We start from the raw sequence: 19,404 nt of genomic DNA, 5'->3' as shown, positions 1-19,404 counted from the left end.
ACTAGTTTTTTAGGTTAAATGTATGTCAGTATATTGGATATTTATATGTGGGGAAAACATCTTATTTGCATTATAACTGAAGTCCTTATAGGCACAACAGAGACATATTACAGCCATGTTTAAAGCTGTAAAACTACATGTCACTGAAGCTGCTGGGGTGATTTATCATGTTCAGTCTGCATGATGGGAGATGATCCAGTCACGTCACGATGAGGTCAAAAAAGAGGCGGAGAGAGAGAGCGAGAGAGTGAGAGAGGGCACAGATGTAACGGAGTCCTCTCTGTGTATAAGAATAATAATCAAAACAGAACAACACACTGCATGATCCGGCGTATCTGATGTATCCAGCTGTGTCCTCCGCCGCTGTCCGTCAGCGGCTCTGATGCGGGCGGGCAGCATCCTCTCTGTCATCCAGAAGTGAATGAGGAGAGCCGGTGGCCGACAGGGAGGGGTCCTTTGATACCAGGGCTGCCTCCTCCTCCTCCTCCTCCTCCTCCTCCTGGATGGAGCCCGGCTGTGTGCAGGCAGCGATGGCCATGGGAGATGTCTCGAAAAAAGCGTCGGCTAGGAACGTGGCGGTGGAGAGAAAAAACCTCATCACCGTCTGCAGGTCAGTTTACTGTCAAAGAGATACTGTGTGTGTGTGTGTGTGTGTGTGTGTGTGTGTGTGTGTGTGTGTGTGTGTGTGTGTGTGTGTGTGTGTGTGTGTGTTTGTTTTACTGCATGTGCTCTGATATGAGTGGAGATTTTATTGATGTTGCATTTATTTTAAGTGGTCATGTGATGATATCTTTGTCTGTTTTATAAAAACACACTGGTCCTGGTGTTTTTATTCTCACCACAGGCAAAAAATAAAAAAAAAAAAATTTGACATCCTCCTTATAATAAGTCAATTTAATAAACTCTGTACCGGCAGTGGGCCTGTGCCAACAGGAAGCCAGTATGTGCACTAACGACCTTTTATGACAAGCACTCTCTTTATGTAAAATCCGACGGCACACAGAGACAGACCGGCCGCTCTCTGTGTGAGTTTAGCGTTGTCATCTTTGTCAGTGCAATTTATTTTCTATCCGCTGATGGCGTGGTTGCTATGACTACAACCTTCCTGGGGCAAGGACTAGCTGGCACCCCCGGGACTCAGGGCAGGGAGGCAGTGTAAGGACTGCACATCAGGCCCCGATTGGACTTGGCAGAGCCTAAACACGTACACACAGAACTACGCTGTACATGTATGGCTATGAGCCACACAGTGTGCACCTATGCAAACACATACATATCCGTTCGCTAATGAGTATGTTTCCGAAGGGATTCAGCAGACGTGCATTGACTCATGTATACGCCTTATGGACGAGACCTTGAGAAAAGACAGCAAACTTCTATGAGATCCACAGATGCTGTTTCTGTGGCTCAGTCCGAACTCTGTTTCAAAATGTAAACACCCACAGGTGCAGTTAGTGACAGCAAATTTAAAGCTGCTATAGTCAATATTTTTATAATAACAATGGATCAAATGACTATGTGCTATTTGAAAGGGGTTGCTTGTGGCGACGATCCCAAAGAGAATTATCACCCCACTCTGCAGTTCCATCCGGCATTACTGAGCGATTTATCGTCTTTTAGCTCATTGTTTTGTTTTTTTGTCCACAACTTTAATAATTTGATTCACTCTCACTGCTCTCATAGCGTTGTTTTCCATTGCAGCAGGCAGCTTTTTTCAACTGAAAAAAAAAAAAAAGCGCTAATAAATCAGCTGTACACTATCTGTCCAGCAGCATGACAGACAGACAGTTAGCCACATAACATTCATAAGGGAGCAATCAGCAGTGAAAAAATTTCCCTTAAGAGTTAGTGACGACCAAAAACAGAGCTAAAAGGAGCGTGAATGTTGGACTTACATTCGCTAGGTGACCAGAAACTCGACTCCAAATGAATGTTAACATTTCTTGTCTGCTGGATGTATAAATAGGCAGCTGTTTGCTGGATAACAAGTTCACCATGTCATCTTAAAAGGTTACAAATGTCAATGTTGTTCTTACTGCTGGTTTCCGCTGCCCCCAAGTGGCCAAAAAAATGTGTTCTTGTAGCTTTAAATGAAAACAAATTGTCAATGCCTTTTTTTTGACATTTTAAATTCAATAGTACATGGCTTGTTTTTTTAAGAGTTGTGGGTATACAACAAAAACTGCACTGTAGTGATGACTTAAATTTTGGCTTTTTAAAAAACAAAACAAGTGCCACTGAACTTGACAATAAAAAAATACAGAAAATATCAACTGGAAGTTATTTGTGTCAGATTGAATAACATCTCTTCTTATAAAGATTTAAACCATCAACGACGTTGATTTAAGCCATCAACGTCGTGCCCCTTTCTTCGTACAGATAGACGCAGACATCAAGACACCTTAAAAAAATTTCAAAAATTTGAACCCAGGCTGTATGTCTGCTCGGTCTCTGAATATGCTGCTTGTTCTGCCATGATTCAATTAATTGTTGTTAAAATCTAGTTACAAGTCAAGTCTAAAGCCATCAACTAACTCGAGTCTGTTTCATGGGTCTGTTTTAAGCCCAAATCATGTGACTGGAGTCCACAGACTGGAAATGTGGACTCCATTCACTTGTTGAGTCATACAGTCTATCCTTGCACCTCTGCTGAGCCGCTGTCAGGTATATCTGGGTCATGTCACGGCCCTGCCGTCTGTAATATAGTGAATACACAGGGGATTGTGCTCGTTTAGAGGATAGTCAGCCAATTATTGTCCAGTATCTGGCCACAGTCAGAGCAGCTGAATGAGACATTGTTGCCTTTGGAACAATGGGGAGTGAAATCACTTGCCTCAATGGCTCGTGTTAAGATAAGCATTGTCTTATGGACACACACATACCACAAAATCTGACTGTGTGTGTACTGTGAAGCGCTCAGATGTCTTTTACTGAAAACTGTTGGCCACTAAAACTAAATCTTAAAACTCTGTGATTCCAAAGTCAGCAAAACATGACCAATATCTACCTGAAATTGTTTTTTTTGGTCCGTCTAATACTGTGTAAATTGTCTACATAACTGGCATTGCACATGATTGTTTCATGGGGTTTGCCGCAGAGCCGTGTCTACCACGAGTTATTTGGCCCCTTTCACCACTCAGCATGTGTCTTTGTCACTGGACAAATAGCACTTATCAGGTGTTCTTGCACCAAATAGACCTGCTGAATTATTTATTCTCTGGGAAAATATTTAGAATTGGTCACTCCAGGAGAAGGATAAGGTTGCCTGAAATAAACTTAGAATTTTGTTTTCACCACTTTTTAGTTTTGTATATATTACGATAGGAGGTCTGCCCAGTTGACATTATACCCTTAATTATGCAGTTACATTATTACACCACAGCATCCATTAGTTTTTGTTAAATATTTTGCCATGCTAGCTTTCTAGGGATGACTGTGTCGGTCAGTCAGTCCATCACTTGGGTCCAGACTGAAATACCTCAAGAACTAATGGATTGCCTTCAAATTTGGAACAGACATTCATGGTGGCCAGAGGATGAATCCTAACATTGTTGTTCATCCCCTGCCTTTGGTTTACGATCAAATGCCTGCAGAACTAATGACCTTCCCATCTGCCTCAGCCGTACTTTACACACTTTGTGTTAGCATGGATATCAAGATGAGATGACGAAGATTAGTGACCAGAATCTGGTCTATTGGCCAAAAGTCACTTACCCTCAACCACAATTACCAAGTTTGACTTAAACTGCCATTCACATGGAAGTCCATGGGAACATGTGTGGAAAAAGAATAAGATGGTAAAGTTATGAACATATAAGATTGGGGCCACAGCAGTTTGTATCAGGTACTGCTAATCACTGTATGCATTACATTAATTTAAGAACTATCCCAAATACGTTTCTCCTCACTGTAGCTACTGTTTGTCTTAAACAGTTCATGCTGGGCATTTGGCTGACATTGTTTGCTAAATATATTTCTGTACATCAAAATGTACTTGGTAGGCTACAGGGAAGTGCATCACAGGACAGTATCCTTACAATCGTGAATATATTACATCAGACTAGAGTATTAAATTGAAGCTGTTCAGTAAAAAGTAAATTGAGTTGTTGGAGTTTCCAGAAAGCTCTCCCCGAACATCTTCCCCACAGTAAATGGGTGCCATCTGGCGTGACTGGAGAAATGAGAGTCAGCGGGAAATGGATAGCACAGTGTGACTGTGAACAGAGTAACACACACAAACAATCACAAAGGATGGAGATTGACATATACAGTTGGGCTTCTGATTCACTTGCTCTTGATTTTATCCATTTTACAGGTTCTATTATCACTGACTGTGTTTTGTAAAATCCGTTATGTTGGCAGAACACCGTGGTCTTTCATGATTAGATCCTTACATTAACTTATGTGAATTGTTTTTATTGAGTACAGATTCCAAAAAGTGAAATGATAGTTTGATCTATGGCATGTTCCTCCTGCAGTAAACTGGATCAAAGAAAGCAATAACCCATTAAACTGTTCCCTGACTAAACTATTCCCATGTTGACTTTATTGCTGGCAACCAAACTCTTTTCTTTTTTTTTAAACTTCTCTTTCCTCCCTCTCTACAACACACAGGTTTTCAGTAAAGACACTGTTGGAGAAATACACAGCCGAGCCCATTGATGATTCATCTGAGGAGTTCATCAATTTCGCAGCCATCCTTGAACACATCCTCAGCCACCGTTTCAAAGGTAATATAACTATGAGAAAATGTATAGGGATTTACTGAATGTAAAAGAAATTCAATAGCAAGATCATTCTCAAAGATCTGAAATACAAAAAAAAAATCCTAAAAGCTAAATGTACATGTTATTTACTGGCAGCTTACATCGAAGAAGAAATTATATGGTACAGTTTCAAATGCTGTCATTGAAAATGGACATTTAGGAAACAACACACAACTTTTGTCACTATTAAAACTGTGAAAACATGAGATGACTGTTCATTCGTTGCTGATACACATAAACATTAAGTGGAATCAATATAATTCAAATGTCTATACTAAAATATATACATAGAGAAAAGTACAAGAATTGTTGTAATGTCTCTGCCTTAATATTTGCTTTGAATTTTTAAACAAAAAGAGTGGGCAAAAACTGTGGACTTCCTCCATCAGCAGCTGCCATTCTGGTTTCGTTTCTGTAAAATAACCCACAGTGTAGCTGCACCAGTTGGCCCAGGACTCCCTTGTTCGCTGAAAGTAAGATGCTTTATACATAATATATAATATTCATGTTACATTCCCTTTTTAGGCTCTGGCAGCTGGTTCGATGGTCAGAGGAGTTACTGGGACTACGTCCGCCTGGCCTGTGCTAAAGTCCCCAACAGCTGCATCAGCAGCATTGAGAGCATGGAAAACATCAGCACCTCACGAGCCAAGGCAAGTCCTACGTAACTATGGTAATGGTGATAATATTTTAATTGATGACATTAATAAAGCAAAGCAAAGAGACAGAGAGAGAAACACATCAACTAAATAAAGGCAAAAAAACATTAATTAAAGGAGGAGTTCCAATGCAAACACCCTTGATGCTCAAAGCTCTTTAAAGTGTCACCAGACAACTATTATTACCTATTCCATCAATGTCATCTTGCAACCCTTTAGATTCATCTCAGGACGGAGTATGTGAGTGTGAAGATGTTTTTCTTTTCCTAAAATGTGTTACACTTTGCTGACCTCTACAGGGCCGAGCCTGGATGAGAGTAGCCCTGATGGAGAAGAAGCTGTCTGAGTACATCGCTACTGCTCTGAGGGACAGCAGAACAACCAGGTAAGCGACACCTAACGATACAGCTGTATCACCCCATCCCTTTTAGAACCATGTTCCCACCTGCTCGCACCTGCCTGTGTGCTTTAGGAGGTTCTATGCAGAAGGAGCCATCATGTTAAGAGAAGAAGCCACGGTCCTTACAGGGATGCTCATAGGTCTTGGAGCCATAGACTTTAGGTGACCTTTGACTTTTAACTTCACCTTTATACAGCTACATTTGTGTATGTATACGTTTTTTTTTTTGGTCTAATTTCTGTGTGGTTCATCTTCCACAGTTTCTGTCTGAAAGGGGAAGCCTTGGATGGGAAATCCTCAGCAGTGATTGATTACACACCGTACTTGAAATTCACACAAAGGTATATTCATTGACACTGTAGAGAACAGCTCTGTCACGACCAATATAATCTTCCAGTTCTGTAGATAGTTTGAATGGTCACATGCGCACTACCGAAAAATACTTCCTGCACTATTTCAGGCATACTTTACATTCAAAGTCAGTTGGATACTGGATGCTTGAAAACAATCAGACTGACTGCTTCTGTTGTAGCTATGATTACCTGAGTGACGATGACGATCAACGGAGTGTTGACAGCAGCACAAGTGATGACAGTGTCCCCGAACACCCCTATATCCCCCTGGTCACCGATGAGGAGAGCTGGAGCACAAAGTGTCGCAAGATGGAGCAGAGGTTCAAGATTGTCAATGCTCAGAAGGTGGGCAGACACCTTTTTGCGTCTGAACATACTCAGGAAAAAATTACTTAAAGGAACAGTTCAGGATTTTTCAGCTAATTAGCAACTTATATACCTTGTTTGTTTCATCTGTAAAACAAAATTGAGTGTAAATGAGTCAGCTGAGGGCGGATGTTTCTTTTCACTCAGTGTGGATGTGTGTTGTCAGGGTTACCTGGAGGAGCTTGTGCGCCTGCGTGAGTCCCAGCTGAAGAACACAGAGACCGAGAACAAGAGGCTAAAGGCCCGGCTGGAGGAGCTACAGAGCCAGAGCCAACAGGAAAAGAAGGAACTGGAGGCCATTGTCCTGGAGCTTCAGGAGCAACTGTGAGTGCAGTAGACAGAGGGTTGTATCCGCGTTTCACCTCCTTATTCCTCGGTGCGTTAGTGATGCCACACAAAGACACAAGTGTTTGCGAAGAATCATTATTCAAAGCATTATTCAAAATAGTAAAAAAACGGACTCGATGAAAAGTACATGCTTTTTCTGGGGCTTGATGCTAAATCTCACAATGAGACGTTGGGGAACTTTTGAGGCATAGCTGTGCCACAAGTGTGGATTTTCTTACTTCTTAGTAATGTCATCAGCAAGGCTGAACTCTTGTCTCATATTGTACCCTCATGTTTGTCAGGGCAAGCTTGATTCCATGCGACTCCAATCACTTGGCCAAAAACCTTTCAATCCCCCTGGTCAACCAGTGGCCGATGCTCCAGCCATACAGCAGCCAAGATGACGTGAAGTTGTTCCGCAGGTCTGACTGAGTGTCTGTCTCCTGGTATAACTAAACTTACATGCAACACGAGTAGATAAACTTTCCTGTTAGTGATAATTTACTTTCCTGTTAGTGATGATTTTTGTCTCTTCATGGCAATAATTGAAAAACGAAACAGACATACAAAATACATACACTGTATTGTCCACAATACTAGAATATAATTTTTTAATTTGACAGGGATTTGGCGTCAAGTTCTGTTCATTTCTGCTTCTCTTGGATGTTATTTTAATTTTATATATGTAAGCACATGTATATAATTTATATATACATGTATAATACATCAAATTCTCTACATGGGCTATTCTTATTCATACATACTGTATATTACAGTGCACATATCACAAACATAATTTATATACAATGCCTATACACAATACATTTGCATATTTTGCATATTTATAATACTTGCTTTATTGCATTTACATAGACAAAAAGCTAGTAGCCAGGAGTGTGCCACTGTAATAATTATAGATTTCTACCATGTATAATCATAATCAATAGATAAAATGATATACTTATAAAAGCTGTTTTGCTGTTGTGTGTTGGCAGGAGTCTGGCCAATCAGAGCAGCTACTACTGCTCTGTGAGTTGGATTTAATTTAATTTTCAAGTAGCAGGGAAACTATACATATTATATTATTATTATTATTATGCTAAAAAGGCACATTAGTAATTTTAATACCAAAAATTTAAATTCAAAAGTCTTTCAAATTAATTTGGTGATTCCATTTCAAATTTCAAATGCTAATTTATAGTTAAAGACATAATAAGTAAATAGAACTATTATTAAATACTAGAGCGGACAACTATCTGATCTTTTAATTTTTTTGTACTCTCGTAGTTTTGTAATCCATCATTTCAATTTCTATTTCAATTTAAATCAGTGTCACCTTACATGTACATCCGTAATTATTCAAGTGGCACACTCCAGCATACCAGACAAGACACACCAAAACAAAAGGAATACATATTTGCTTATGTTTAATTTAACAACCCAGGCCAACATGTCAATTTCTATTCTTTTTTTTTTTCATTTACAACCACTAAAAACACATTTTTCAGGTCTGCCAGGAAGCGCTCTACGTTATTTATTTACTTGTCCCTCTGTTGACCTGTAGGAGGAGTTTCCCCAGCACAGAACTGCTGTCAGTGGAGGTCAGCCTCGATTCAGACTCCCAGAGGGTTGAGGGGAAACGGAACGGAGGAGCCTGGTGCACCGGTGCCATTTTAAAACAGTCACATAGTGACTGTGCCACACTGTGTTTTTGTGAGTTGATAAGTGAGTAGACACACATACACACTTTAATTGACTCTTCCTTTGTATGTCTTTCCCACTCCTGCAGAAAAGGACTACACCCCCTCCATGATGGGCCTGTGTGGGTCCTTGGCCTCCCTCCCAAGCTGCAAGTCCCTGACTAGCCTCAAGTCCAGCGAGTGCCTGGTAAACATCAGCACAGAGAACAGTCCTGCTCTCTCTCCCAGCTAGGGGGCGCCAAAGAAACACTGCCAACCAATTAACAGACTGAGACAATTCAACCTGAAAAAATAAAGACAACTTTTGGTAGGCGGACAAATGCACTCTCTTTCACGGCCCTTATGTGAGTCCCTTTACGTTGCCCAGCACTCTCTCAACTTACACCTTTTAAGTGTTTGTGAAAGAGTAGCCTCCCTGTCTGGGACTGTCCGACAAAGACGCAGGAATAGCTGCTGTACTGCCTGACGGCCTCCTTCAGTTTCACTGTCTTTCATTGTCTTGACATGATTAAGCCTCCTGGAATGCAAACAACTGGTTCAAGTTTGACCTCTCTTACATCATGACGCTTGATTTTGTGCAATTACAGTGATGTATCTGTACTGGTCACTTTCATCAAAACTCACTGTAGGGTTTTTCTGTATGAACCTGCCATTTGTCTGTGTCTTATCAGTCTGTGAGTGTATCTCATGTTGCCTTTTGTATTATACTGGCAGGATGGGTGAGCTGTTATAACCTGTTATAAACAGAAAGAAAGTTTTGCCATATTATATTACACTATTATAAGAGGAAGAGATAAAAAAAAAGACAGGCTTTTAATGTGCTGAGTCAAAAATGTGGCCAGAGGGTTATTAACGGACAAAGCTTTATGATATTAGTATGAATGGCATTTTAGGCCTTATTCGATCATGCGGTAGGGTAGATAAAGATTTTAGGATGTGACAAGCACGACCTGTCAGGCTACCAAGGTTTGCAGAGGCACTACAATGTGAACATCAAAAATCAAACAGACATAATATCTATTGCATACAAATGCAAAGTGCATTGTGACTATGCAGAATGAATGTTTTCATTGTCTTTTTCTACAAACCTGGCTTGATAGAGTAGTTTGAGCAGCAGAAAAATAGTGAATGTGCAACGTGCGTATGTGTGTCATTCGTTTTTTTGGTCTTCAATTTTTTCCCGCCTTTTCTTTTTATATTATAATTCATTTCATGACATACACTTACTTGTATCATTTACCATCCCGTAAACTGCAATCTCATGCAGTGTTGTTGAGAGTTGGGATATGTTGTGTTATTTAAACTGCAATAAAACTGCCTTTTTTTGAAACATTAAATGCTGGTATGCATAATGTAATAGGAGTGCAATGCTAAATCGATGGAGTACTCTTTGGTGGTGATACTAACACTGTACTAACATTGGACAGATTGCGACAAAAGGTTATACAAACGTTCATGGTCCCCAGAGGATGACTCATAATGACTTTTGCAATCCCTGACTTTTCCTATAAAGCCACCATAAGGCTGACATTTGTGGTTTTCTCCCCAACTGTTGGTTGGCCGGCCACTAAGTTTGGTAATGGCAATCATCTTCTCCTTAGCTGTCCCGTTTCATCATCAGGTTAAAATTAACATTGTCCTATACTTTTTTTCCAATCTGAAAAAACTACTTGCATTTATTATTATTATTATTTTATCAGCCTCAGCTGTACGGCTAGCATGCTAACGTGCTTAATTAAGATTGAGAACGCAATAAATATTATCAGCGTGTTAGCATGATCATCGCATTCTGAGCATGTTAGCATTATGATGATAACATTAAGCTCAAAGCACCGCTAAGTAGCAGTAGCAGTAGCTATTCATGCACATACTGTTCATGAATTGCCTTCACATTTTACATCCAACAATATCCTTTTACTGCAAGTCATGTTGGCTGCCATTTGGCCACTCAGACACTGCTGTGTCAGTTTATGACTATCTGGCTGAAAAAAAATCTGACACAAATACAAACAGACAAGGGAACCGAATAGAATTTGCTCTAAATGAATGGCTGACATCACAGCAAGTTAATTTACTGTAGGTCCAACAAACCCAACGCACACTCTTTCCCCCTGTGCCTCGGTCACTTTTTGTCTTCATGTCCCCCCTTTGTAGCTTAATGTTGTGAGCATGACATGGCCTCTCTTCAAATGGGTTAGAAATAGCCTACGTGAGGTCATAGGTTAGAATCATTCATTCATTAACACAGACAAATACGCAGAGCTAAACAAACAGCTGCTGAAGGTCCTTTGGTAAACGTTGGAAATGCATTATGTATGAGACACATTCCAGATCGGCATACTGTCCAATTAACTGCCTGGCTGTAAATGAGACTGACTGAGAGGTTGTGAAAAGTTGGGTTTAGTTATCTGGTTTTGTCTTTGTCTGTTTTGTGAAAGTGACATCAATTGTTGGGTGCAGTTGCACTAGATAGATGAGCAGGCCGCTGGACACATGGTTCAGCACTTCACCCTTTTGTGATAAAGCACTTTCACTCCCATTCTGGTGTGCCAGACTCACGAGCATGTTATCTAAGCATGGGGTGAAGTCCTGAGTTCACATTTTGGGCCAGTTGGTTTGGGTGAGGGGACACTGGGAGACTTAGCACAGGTCTAGGATCTGTTTGTAAAATTGCATGTCATGTTATCTTTGCCCCCTTCTCCTGTCCCACCATTGGCACTCCCTTTTACACAGAGTCAGGACATTTATCTCCCACAATGCACACTGTCTCACAAATGCACACACACCACCCAAAACCATTTCACAGTCCACCCAGATGGTGCACACACACCCAGCTAGGGTGATTTAATAGGCCTCAGGATAGTATGATGAAATAGTAGGCATGTAAATGAATGAGTGAAAAAGTTAGAGGACCATATCATTAGTTTCGTATATTGTAGCCCATGTTACAGTATTGCAGACATTTAATCGTACTTTCACATTGTTAGGTATAGGTATTAGTTTCCATTCATTTCGTATGGTGTGAAACTCTATTGGCGGACTCCTGGAACTTGCTAAAGCAGTGCAGTCTCTCAAAGTGATCATCAAGTCTGCATTAATTGTTGTCAAATCACATTAATGGTATGAGATGATGCAGTGCAGACTTTTCAAATCAATCTGCTCTTATATTGCATCACCATTCAACAATTATGTAACACTGGTAAAAATGAATGTGGACTTGATGCTCACTGGGGCGGATTAAACAAATCAGCCAAGTTTCAGGAGCTGCATAGTTACAAAATGAAAGGAAACCAATGCTTATCATGAGAGGTAAAAAAAAAAAAATACATAAATAAAAAAATCTAAAACAAACATGGATTTTAATGCTCAAAATTACAAAGGCTGCATGATTTGCAGTGGTAGTACATTTACTTTATAATTCTACCTCACAATATTTCGGAGGGAAACTCCACTACATTTATTTTAGAGCATCAGTTACTTTTCAGATTTAAATTATTAATAAAAATATAACTAGCTAATAAATGATGATGTGTTCCCCAGGAGTACACAAAGTAGTGAAGAATAGCCCCACCTTTACCAGCTCCTGTATTAGTGATGGTTACACATTGATGCATAAATAACAATAATCCAACAATTTAATATGTAACATTAGGCCATTCTGCGTGAGTACTTTTACTTTTGGTACATTGAAGATATCTTAATGCTTAGACTTTTGTACTTTTATTTATGTAAAGTTTTGAATGCAGGACTTTTACTTGTGACAGAGTATTTTCTACACTGTGGTATTGCTACTTATTTAAGTAGGAGATTTGAGTGGCCCCTTTAAATGCATGGGCACTGGGGGCAAGACATGCCCTCCGAGTACATTTAAAATGTTAAATTACAGTAACTTCAACCATTAATGAAGCTTTAAAAAGTAGTTTATGGATTTTCAGTGTCATGGGTAAAAGTTATAACTGTCAGTTTTCAGACTTTGAGAGCTTAAACGTGTTATTTCAACACGAATTTAATAGCGAAAATCGGTTAATATGAGATATGAATTGGGGGCGGTGACGGCAAATTTCATTGTCCGGGGTTTGACGGATTGATGGCGGATTGTCCAATAGGATTGAAGTCGGTGACTCCACCAACCAATAAAAAGTGAGATTCGGAGCCGGGCCCACCTCCCTACATAGTTAAACCCACAAGAGCGTGGTGGTGGTGGTGGTGGAGGTGTTTGGAGTTTGCGTTGAAACAAGAACACGGAGGGCCAAAGTAACTGTGACCACCTCGCAACCTTGTGGGCCACCAAAACACGCTCCAGCCCGCAGATTTACAATGAAATATACTTCGAGGTTTGCTCAGAGGACGTAGCAGTTGACGTTAAAGTGACTTTTCGAAACTGGAGCTGCTTCCTTGTTCGACAACCGGGTGAAATATCTCAACATCCTCACAAAGAAACTTTGCTTGCTAGGCTGCTAACTCGCACACAAGCCAGAAAAAAAAAAAAAGTATGATCACCGGCAAAGACTTGATCACAAGCTGTTAGTAACGTCTCGTCTGTCAAGCTAAGTGTTGCTGGTAGACGTAGCTACTTGGAAAGGGTATTTATATGAGTCGAGCCTGACTTTTGTAACGGTTTTGAGTAGTCATCATCACCAGAGGAGGAAGAGTTGCAGCTGGTGTCTTGGCCAGCCACTACCAGCGTTTCCACAGAGCGCCCCCACATCTCTCCCAGGCAGGACATCCACTGCTAATTTTCAGCCAGCGAGGCGCTGAGTGGTCCCAGGTTTGTCACTGGAAAGATGTCTGGCCGAAGTGGAGTTGGACAGACCCGGGGAGCTGCTTTGGGTCCACAGCCCCTCAAGGCTACCATCCCCTATCAGCTGGCCAGCAAGCCTCGAACACACCGGAGAGATGGAAAGCCAGGTATGAGCCTAACACCTGTCACGCTGTATGGATCACACAGTTATGTCCCCGGATAAACGTGCATAGGCTTAAATGTGATGCCATGGTAGAAAATGTAAAAAGTGAGGTACTGTGGAACACCTAAATACAGCCTTACGTGGTTTCACACCAGCTGCATCCGCATCCGAGTTTGCTAGTAGAATAATCAAAGTTATTAACTACTGATTCAAACTTGAAAAAGATGATCAAGTAAAATCCCCTACTGATTAGGAAACATCTGTAGCAGCAGTCGGTCATAAAACAATCATGTCAACATGGAAGTCAGTGCAGCATCTCTATAAAAAATTTTTTTTCAACTGACAACCACTAATCGACTGTTCATTCATTGTTGAAGTGGTGTGTTGTATTGTTTTTAGATGTAAGTTTAGCTGTGTATACGTTAACGTGTTAATTTATTTGTCTGTCGTACTGTCATTAGAATTGAATGATTTAAAAAATAAAATAGACAAGTAATACAACAATTATATGTGGAAATCTAGTAATAAGGATAATACAACCTAGCAGTTACTACTCTATAGGTATGATTATAGTTGCCTCAAAAGATTATTTTTATTTTCAATGAAAATAAAAATGAAAAGTTGCCTCTGATACTGACAGCTGCAAAGGCCAAAGTGCACCAGCTGAGCTCTGGCATGAGGCGGACCATGTCTCTCGATGCCATCATCGGGCCGTACCTGCAGGGACACTGGCCGAAAGAACCAGAGGGCCAGAGCAGCCACTCTCGCAAGGACAAATCCACTCAGGTCAGCTCCAGATGCAAAGTGTACCTAAGTGTATAATAATGCTGGCAAGTTTGAATCAAAGCTGCTCTCTCCCAAAGAAATGAATGGGATGTATTAGTTTACCACTGTTTTTTCCATAGTCAGTTACTGAACATAACTTAATTTTTTAAAAATTTTTTAATGTGTCTATTCAGTGGTGTTCCCTGGGGGGGGGGGGGGGGGGGGGGGGTCATGTTGGAAGATTAGTTTGCACTTTTTGCAGAGAACAAAGTTGCTACGAGACAGAGGGAGGGAGGGAGGGAGTGTCCAGTGCTTGCATAGCTATTAGAGTGAGAAGCCATGAGAACAGTCCCTGAAGTCAGCTGACGAGGCCGTTTCGCTGCACCCATCCTCTCTGCTCTGTGTGCAGGCACTCGCCACTGCTTTTTGGTTGCCCACATCCTCCCTGTCTTTGTTTTTCAGTTTCTCCTTCTATATCGCTCTTCTACAATTGCAAAGAGACTCTGTGGGTGTGGATGGTGTGATGTGGCTGCAGATCAGCCTTTGAGCATGAAAAGTTGATTTTGTGCTTAGTGTGAAACTAGATTGGTAAAAATACGTTTGAAGTCTTGTTATAATATCTAACTTCCATATGACAGCTGTTATCGCTTCCAGTCTCAGATTTCAATTTGGTCATAATGCAGTTTCAGGGCAAAGCTAATATATACACTTATTAGTGACATGCTATATTATTTTTAGGGTATTATTTCCTTATGGCAGCTAACCATATTGTGGTGTCTTCTTTTTCAGACCCCAGACTCGTGGTCAGACAACACCCAGAGCAGGAGAGGAAGCAGCAGCCACAAACGTTCAGCATCATGGGGCAGTGCTGAGCATCTGCGAGAGGTCAATATCTGCCTTTATTGCACAACATGTGTTTGTAACGCTCAGGTTTTCCAAACTGGGCATTTTTGTATCAAAATGGGTAAGCTGTTGAAAAAAGGCCTGACTCAATTATTCTGACAGCATTGAGCAACAGGAGATCAAATGACCTCATCTCTAAAGAAACTTCTCTTTGTTCAGTTTTCACTAGAGCTTAATTCGTTGTCACATCTTTTATCATAACATCACGTAATCAGATTATCACTATTAAAATATGCCTAAAACATGCCTTGGAAGGGATCTTGCAAAGTGTGTGACAAGTTTAAAGTGTGTGTGTGTAAGCTTATTGATTGATAATAACCCTCTGTTCTTTGCAGATTGCTAAACTAAAACAACAGCTGCAGCAGCGCAACAAATCTGCAGTCTCGTGGGGGCATGACAAAGACTGCCAGCGAGGCTATCCTCAGCGGAGCTGTAGCCTAGGAACTACTCAGGTACCTTACCATCATCAGCACACACAAACAAAACGTGCTACTTATTTCATACATGCGTGTGTGTACACATTGGGTTCCTTTTTTTGTTTTTTTTGTTTTTTTTAAACAGGAAAAGTTTACGAAAACGACATCTTAAAATTTTTACCAGTGCAACCTGCCTCCAGACAAGTATCACTGATTTACATTAATTAAAGTGAATAAATGAACAGTGTAGCTCATTGCAGGAAGTGAACGAAATAAAACACTGAAGCAACAGGAAGACCACTACATCACACTGCTTCTGCTTTTCAGAGCCAAATATGTACTTCTTCTTTTCAGCACAGCTGGTCTGCTCTGTCTTGTAGCGCGTTGCTGCGCTGACTGGGCTGTGATGGTTTGAGATCAAAGTGTAGTGACATGAAAAACCGATGGTTTCAAACCTGATTTGCACCTGAAAGCCTTTATAAGATTTCAGTAAAGGCATGCAGGCTTGCTAGTTTTGGTTGTCATTGGGGAATTTGGTGAATTTCAGTGATATCTCCACCACATTGTCGCTTTAATACTTAACTCATAAAGAATGCGTTTTGGGCACTGCATAGGAAGGCTTCAGGATTTAATTTAGTATACAAACAACAATAATAACCTTTACTTATGTAGCACTCCTCAAACAATGTAGCTCGCGGTGCTGCACAATAAGAGGAAACTGACTAGACCACTGTGAAAAAACAAATGTCTGATATGTTTACGTTGCTCCTCAGGAGTGATGCAGCCTAAATTCCATTCAAGTTGTTTGTGTGCCCTCAGACTCAGCCAATTCCCATCCCTCTCGCTCCCTTGTCTACACTGGTCCCTCGACTGCGCTGTAGCGTGGAAGGCCTCAACCAGGAGCTGGAAGGCATGTTCATCCGCCAACCACCGCATACTCAGCACAGGGTAACTGCCACTCAGCCTCCTACAGCATTAGTTTTACTTCTAAAGAGAGAGAGATCCCCCCCCAAGATTCCCTTTTAAAAGTAAAACTTAACATAATGTAGATAATGCTAAGAACACAGGTTAAACACTGTTGTTTCCTACTCGTCAGCTCCTTGAGGTTCCAGATGGTCACCGGGCCCCGATCCCTCCGCAGAGCTGCAGCAGTGGTTCTCAGAGTGACCCCGCCACCACACCCTTGTCCTCATCCTCCACCTCCCCCTCACCTTGCTCCTCTCCCAACAACATCTCCACCTCCCTGCCCAACTCTGAAGATGCTGCTCTGGACCCACATCAAGGTTAGTTTGTCAGCACAAGGTGTCATTCAATCTTAAAGTCACTACAAACAGGACAGTGCATTTTCTCTTACGCATAAGCGATTTGTTTGATGATGGCCTACAGTGAAACAAAATGGAAGAATTATAATTATATCTTTAGAATTATAATGATGGATGTATAGAAAGACTTGTAGACACAAAATATCAGAGTAAATTCGTACAAGTTCTACGATGGTTAAAGTAACATGTAAAGGCAACAGTGTTCAGAATCTTCCAAATTAGTTGAGAGAGAGCATTTGTTCTGACCAGTGTTTGGAAAGGTGCTTTACCGCTGAACATGAAGACATTTTGTCTTGCTGCATTTTTGTGAATTGGGCTACTGAAATGTTTTTCTCTTGTTATTCAGCACAAAAAGTGGTGTATTGTGTGTTTTTTTTTTTTTTTTTTTTTTCCCGTTAACTACACTGATGATACATGTAGTTTCCATCCTGCAACTTCTCTACAAATGGTGCCTTTTACATGCGTCACATCAGACCAGAAACTGTATGAAGTTTGTTATCCAGTAACTAATGACTAATGGGCTGATGAGATCATTCGCCTTCAATTATGTACCTGGAAATTCTAAACTAAGGCCGAATGTCAATACGTAACTTTAAAAAGTTGTTGTTGTTGTTGTTGTTGTTGTTGTTTTTTAGTTTTTGGGAGATAATCGTCAAAGGCTATTTACAGGAGTGGTCTAACAAATAAATAAATCAAACTTACAGGTTATAAACTCTTTAATCGTGCTTTTTATGTGCTTACTTGTGTTGTGACACTAACTATTTAACCACCCACAATATATAGCTCATGTTAATTGGTAGAGTAAATAGACAGACTGTTAAACTATAAGGATTACATTACAAAGTTAGATTGACTTTATTTTTTTCCCACTTGTTTTCAGGTGTAATAGACGGCGCAGAGATTTGCTTCTTGCCTCCGTTCCCCTCCCAGAATGAGGCTGACCTCTCCGTGCCTCTGCTGATCTCCTCCTCCCCAGGGCCCAACAAAAGTTGCTGCTTCCAGAGAGAACCGCCAGAAGGCTGCGAAAAGGTCCGAGCCTGGGAGGAAACCAGGTATGTTTTTATTGTTTTGCATCTGAACATAATCAACAGGCCGCTGCCTCATGTTGGATCTGCACCTCACCCTCAGTAGTCAGGGGCTGGAGGGAGCTGGATTAGTTACCTCTGCACTGAGAAATATCTATTATTTGGCTCTTTGTAAGGGAGTGTGCCAGTTTAAGTAGACAAATGCCATATATGTACTGTATCAGTTCCAACTGAATCTGTGTGGGTGCCCTCTGGTGGTGACTATTTACCAGTTTGTTTTTCGGTGTGTGTCCTCATACCAGTTATTAACCCTTGAATTATACAAAATACAGACATCAATCTGTCATAACACGTTCGGTTAAGGTTAGGCATTTAAAAATTGTTTTAAAGTTTAGTCAACACAGGTTTGATAAGTTTAACTTTACTGTTAGAACTGATTACTAACAGAATTAAAAGAAATTAGAAGAATTAATTCGGGTGATCTTTTTATATCTATAATATATATTTTAATATACCTATCTCTATCTATATATTCATATAAATAAATATATAAATTCCAACAATCCTGCCTCCGACCTTACGGTCACGTTGTCAATACTTCTGCCTTTTTAAGTCCTTCTCCTTTTTAACACATCTTGATTACTGTCATTTGTTGGGTGCAATACTTCTTGTAAGTGCAGCAATAGTTGCAATACCATACTTCTTGTTGTTAAGATTTTAGTTGTTTTTTTTTAAGCTTAAAGTGTGTAGAATAAAGCTTGGCGCACTAATGACTGGTGGGTTATAGGCATAAGGAGCGACTGCTCTTAGTTTATTTGTGAGGGGCAAGTAGTTACTGTGGCATTGGACATGTGCACGTAATCAGACCGCGTTTCCACCACGTATACTTTGGTGGGTTTTAGTTTGGTCTCACATCGCCTCTCCTCTCATTCTGTAGCACTCCATGCCAATCGAAGACGGCCCTCATCTCCTCTTGCCCGGACCCCAATAAGGTAAACTTCACCCCCCACGGTGGCTCTGCCTTCTGCCCCGTCAGCCTCCTGAAGCCCCTGCTCCCCTCCATGGACCTGTTGTTCCGCAGCCTCGCCGTCTCTCCAGCAGGCAGCTGCTTGAGCCAGGGAACAAGCTCCTGCCAGGGAACGTCCTCTGGCAACCGGTCTACAGCTGCTGCTCCAGATCCTCCTTCCACCGCCGCCGCCGCTGTCATGGGAGAAAGCTCTGGGGAGGGCCTCGCTTTCTGATCACACCTGCAGATCTTTTCTGTGGAAATGATTGTGCATAATGCAAATCTTTCAGTGTTATATATATATATATATATATATATATATATATATATATATATATATATATATATATATATATATATATATATATATATATATATATATATATATATATATATATATATGATTTATTTTTGGCCAAACCCTGAGCGTGAGAGACGGGGCAGTTTGATGACACCACTGCTCACTTATCCTACTCTCAACTCCCATCTGAG

At 40.8% G+C, this 19,404-nt stretch overlaps 2 protein-coding genes across 2 annotated transcripts; both read left to right on the top strand.

The window, feature by feature from the left end:
* The first annotated feature begins 503 nt into the window (after positions 1–503).
* On the top strand, positions 504–9,800 carry rundc3ab (RUN domain containing 3Ab). Its single transcript, XM_040135550.1, has 10 exons — positions 504–610; positions 4,615–4,730; positions 5,292–5,419; positions 5,725–5,810; positions 5,898–5,987; positions 6,086–6,166; positions 6,358–6,523; positions 6,711–6,868; positions 8,436–8,560; positions 8,661–9,800. Exons 1-10 carry the CDS (start codon positions 504–506, stop codon positions 8,801–8,803), a joined length of 1,200 nt encoding a protein of 399 aa, XP_039991484.1. The 3' UTR covers positions 8,804–9,800.
* Positions 9,801–12,751: 2,951 nt separating this feature from the next.
* On the top strand, positions 12,752–19,200 carry LOC120793941 (protein FAM117A-like). Its single transcript, XM_040134399.1, has 8 exons — positions 12,752–13,479; positions 14,116–14,261; positions 15,030–15,125; positions 15,479–15,595; positions 16,379–16,507; positions 16,656–16,842; positions 17,762–17,933; positions 18,844–19,200. Exons 1-8 carry the CDS (start codon positions 13,356–13,358, stop codon positions 19,145–19,147), a joined length of 1,275 nt encoding a protein of 424 aa, XP_039990333.1. The 5' UTR covers positions 12,752–13,355; the 3' UTR covers positions 19,148–19,200.
* The last annotated feature ends 204 nt before the right edge of the window (positions 19,201–19,404 follow it).

This window comes from Xiphias gladius, chromosome 9 (assembly GCF_016859285.1).
Source record: "Xiphias gladius isolate SHS-SW01 ecotype Sanya breed wild chromosome 9, ASM1685928v1, whole genome shotgun sequence".
NCBI lineage: Eukaryota > Metazoa > Chordata > Actinopteri > Istiophoriformes > Xiphiidae > Xiphias > Xiphias gladius.
The sequence above is the reverse complement of the archived record's forward strand: the minus strand, read 5'-3'. Positions and strand labels throughout refer to the sequence as shown.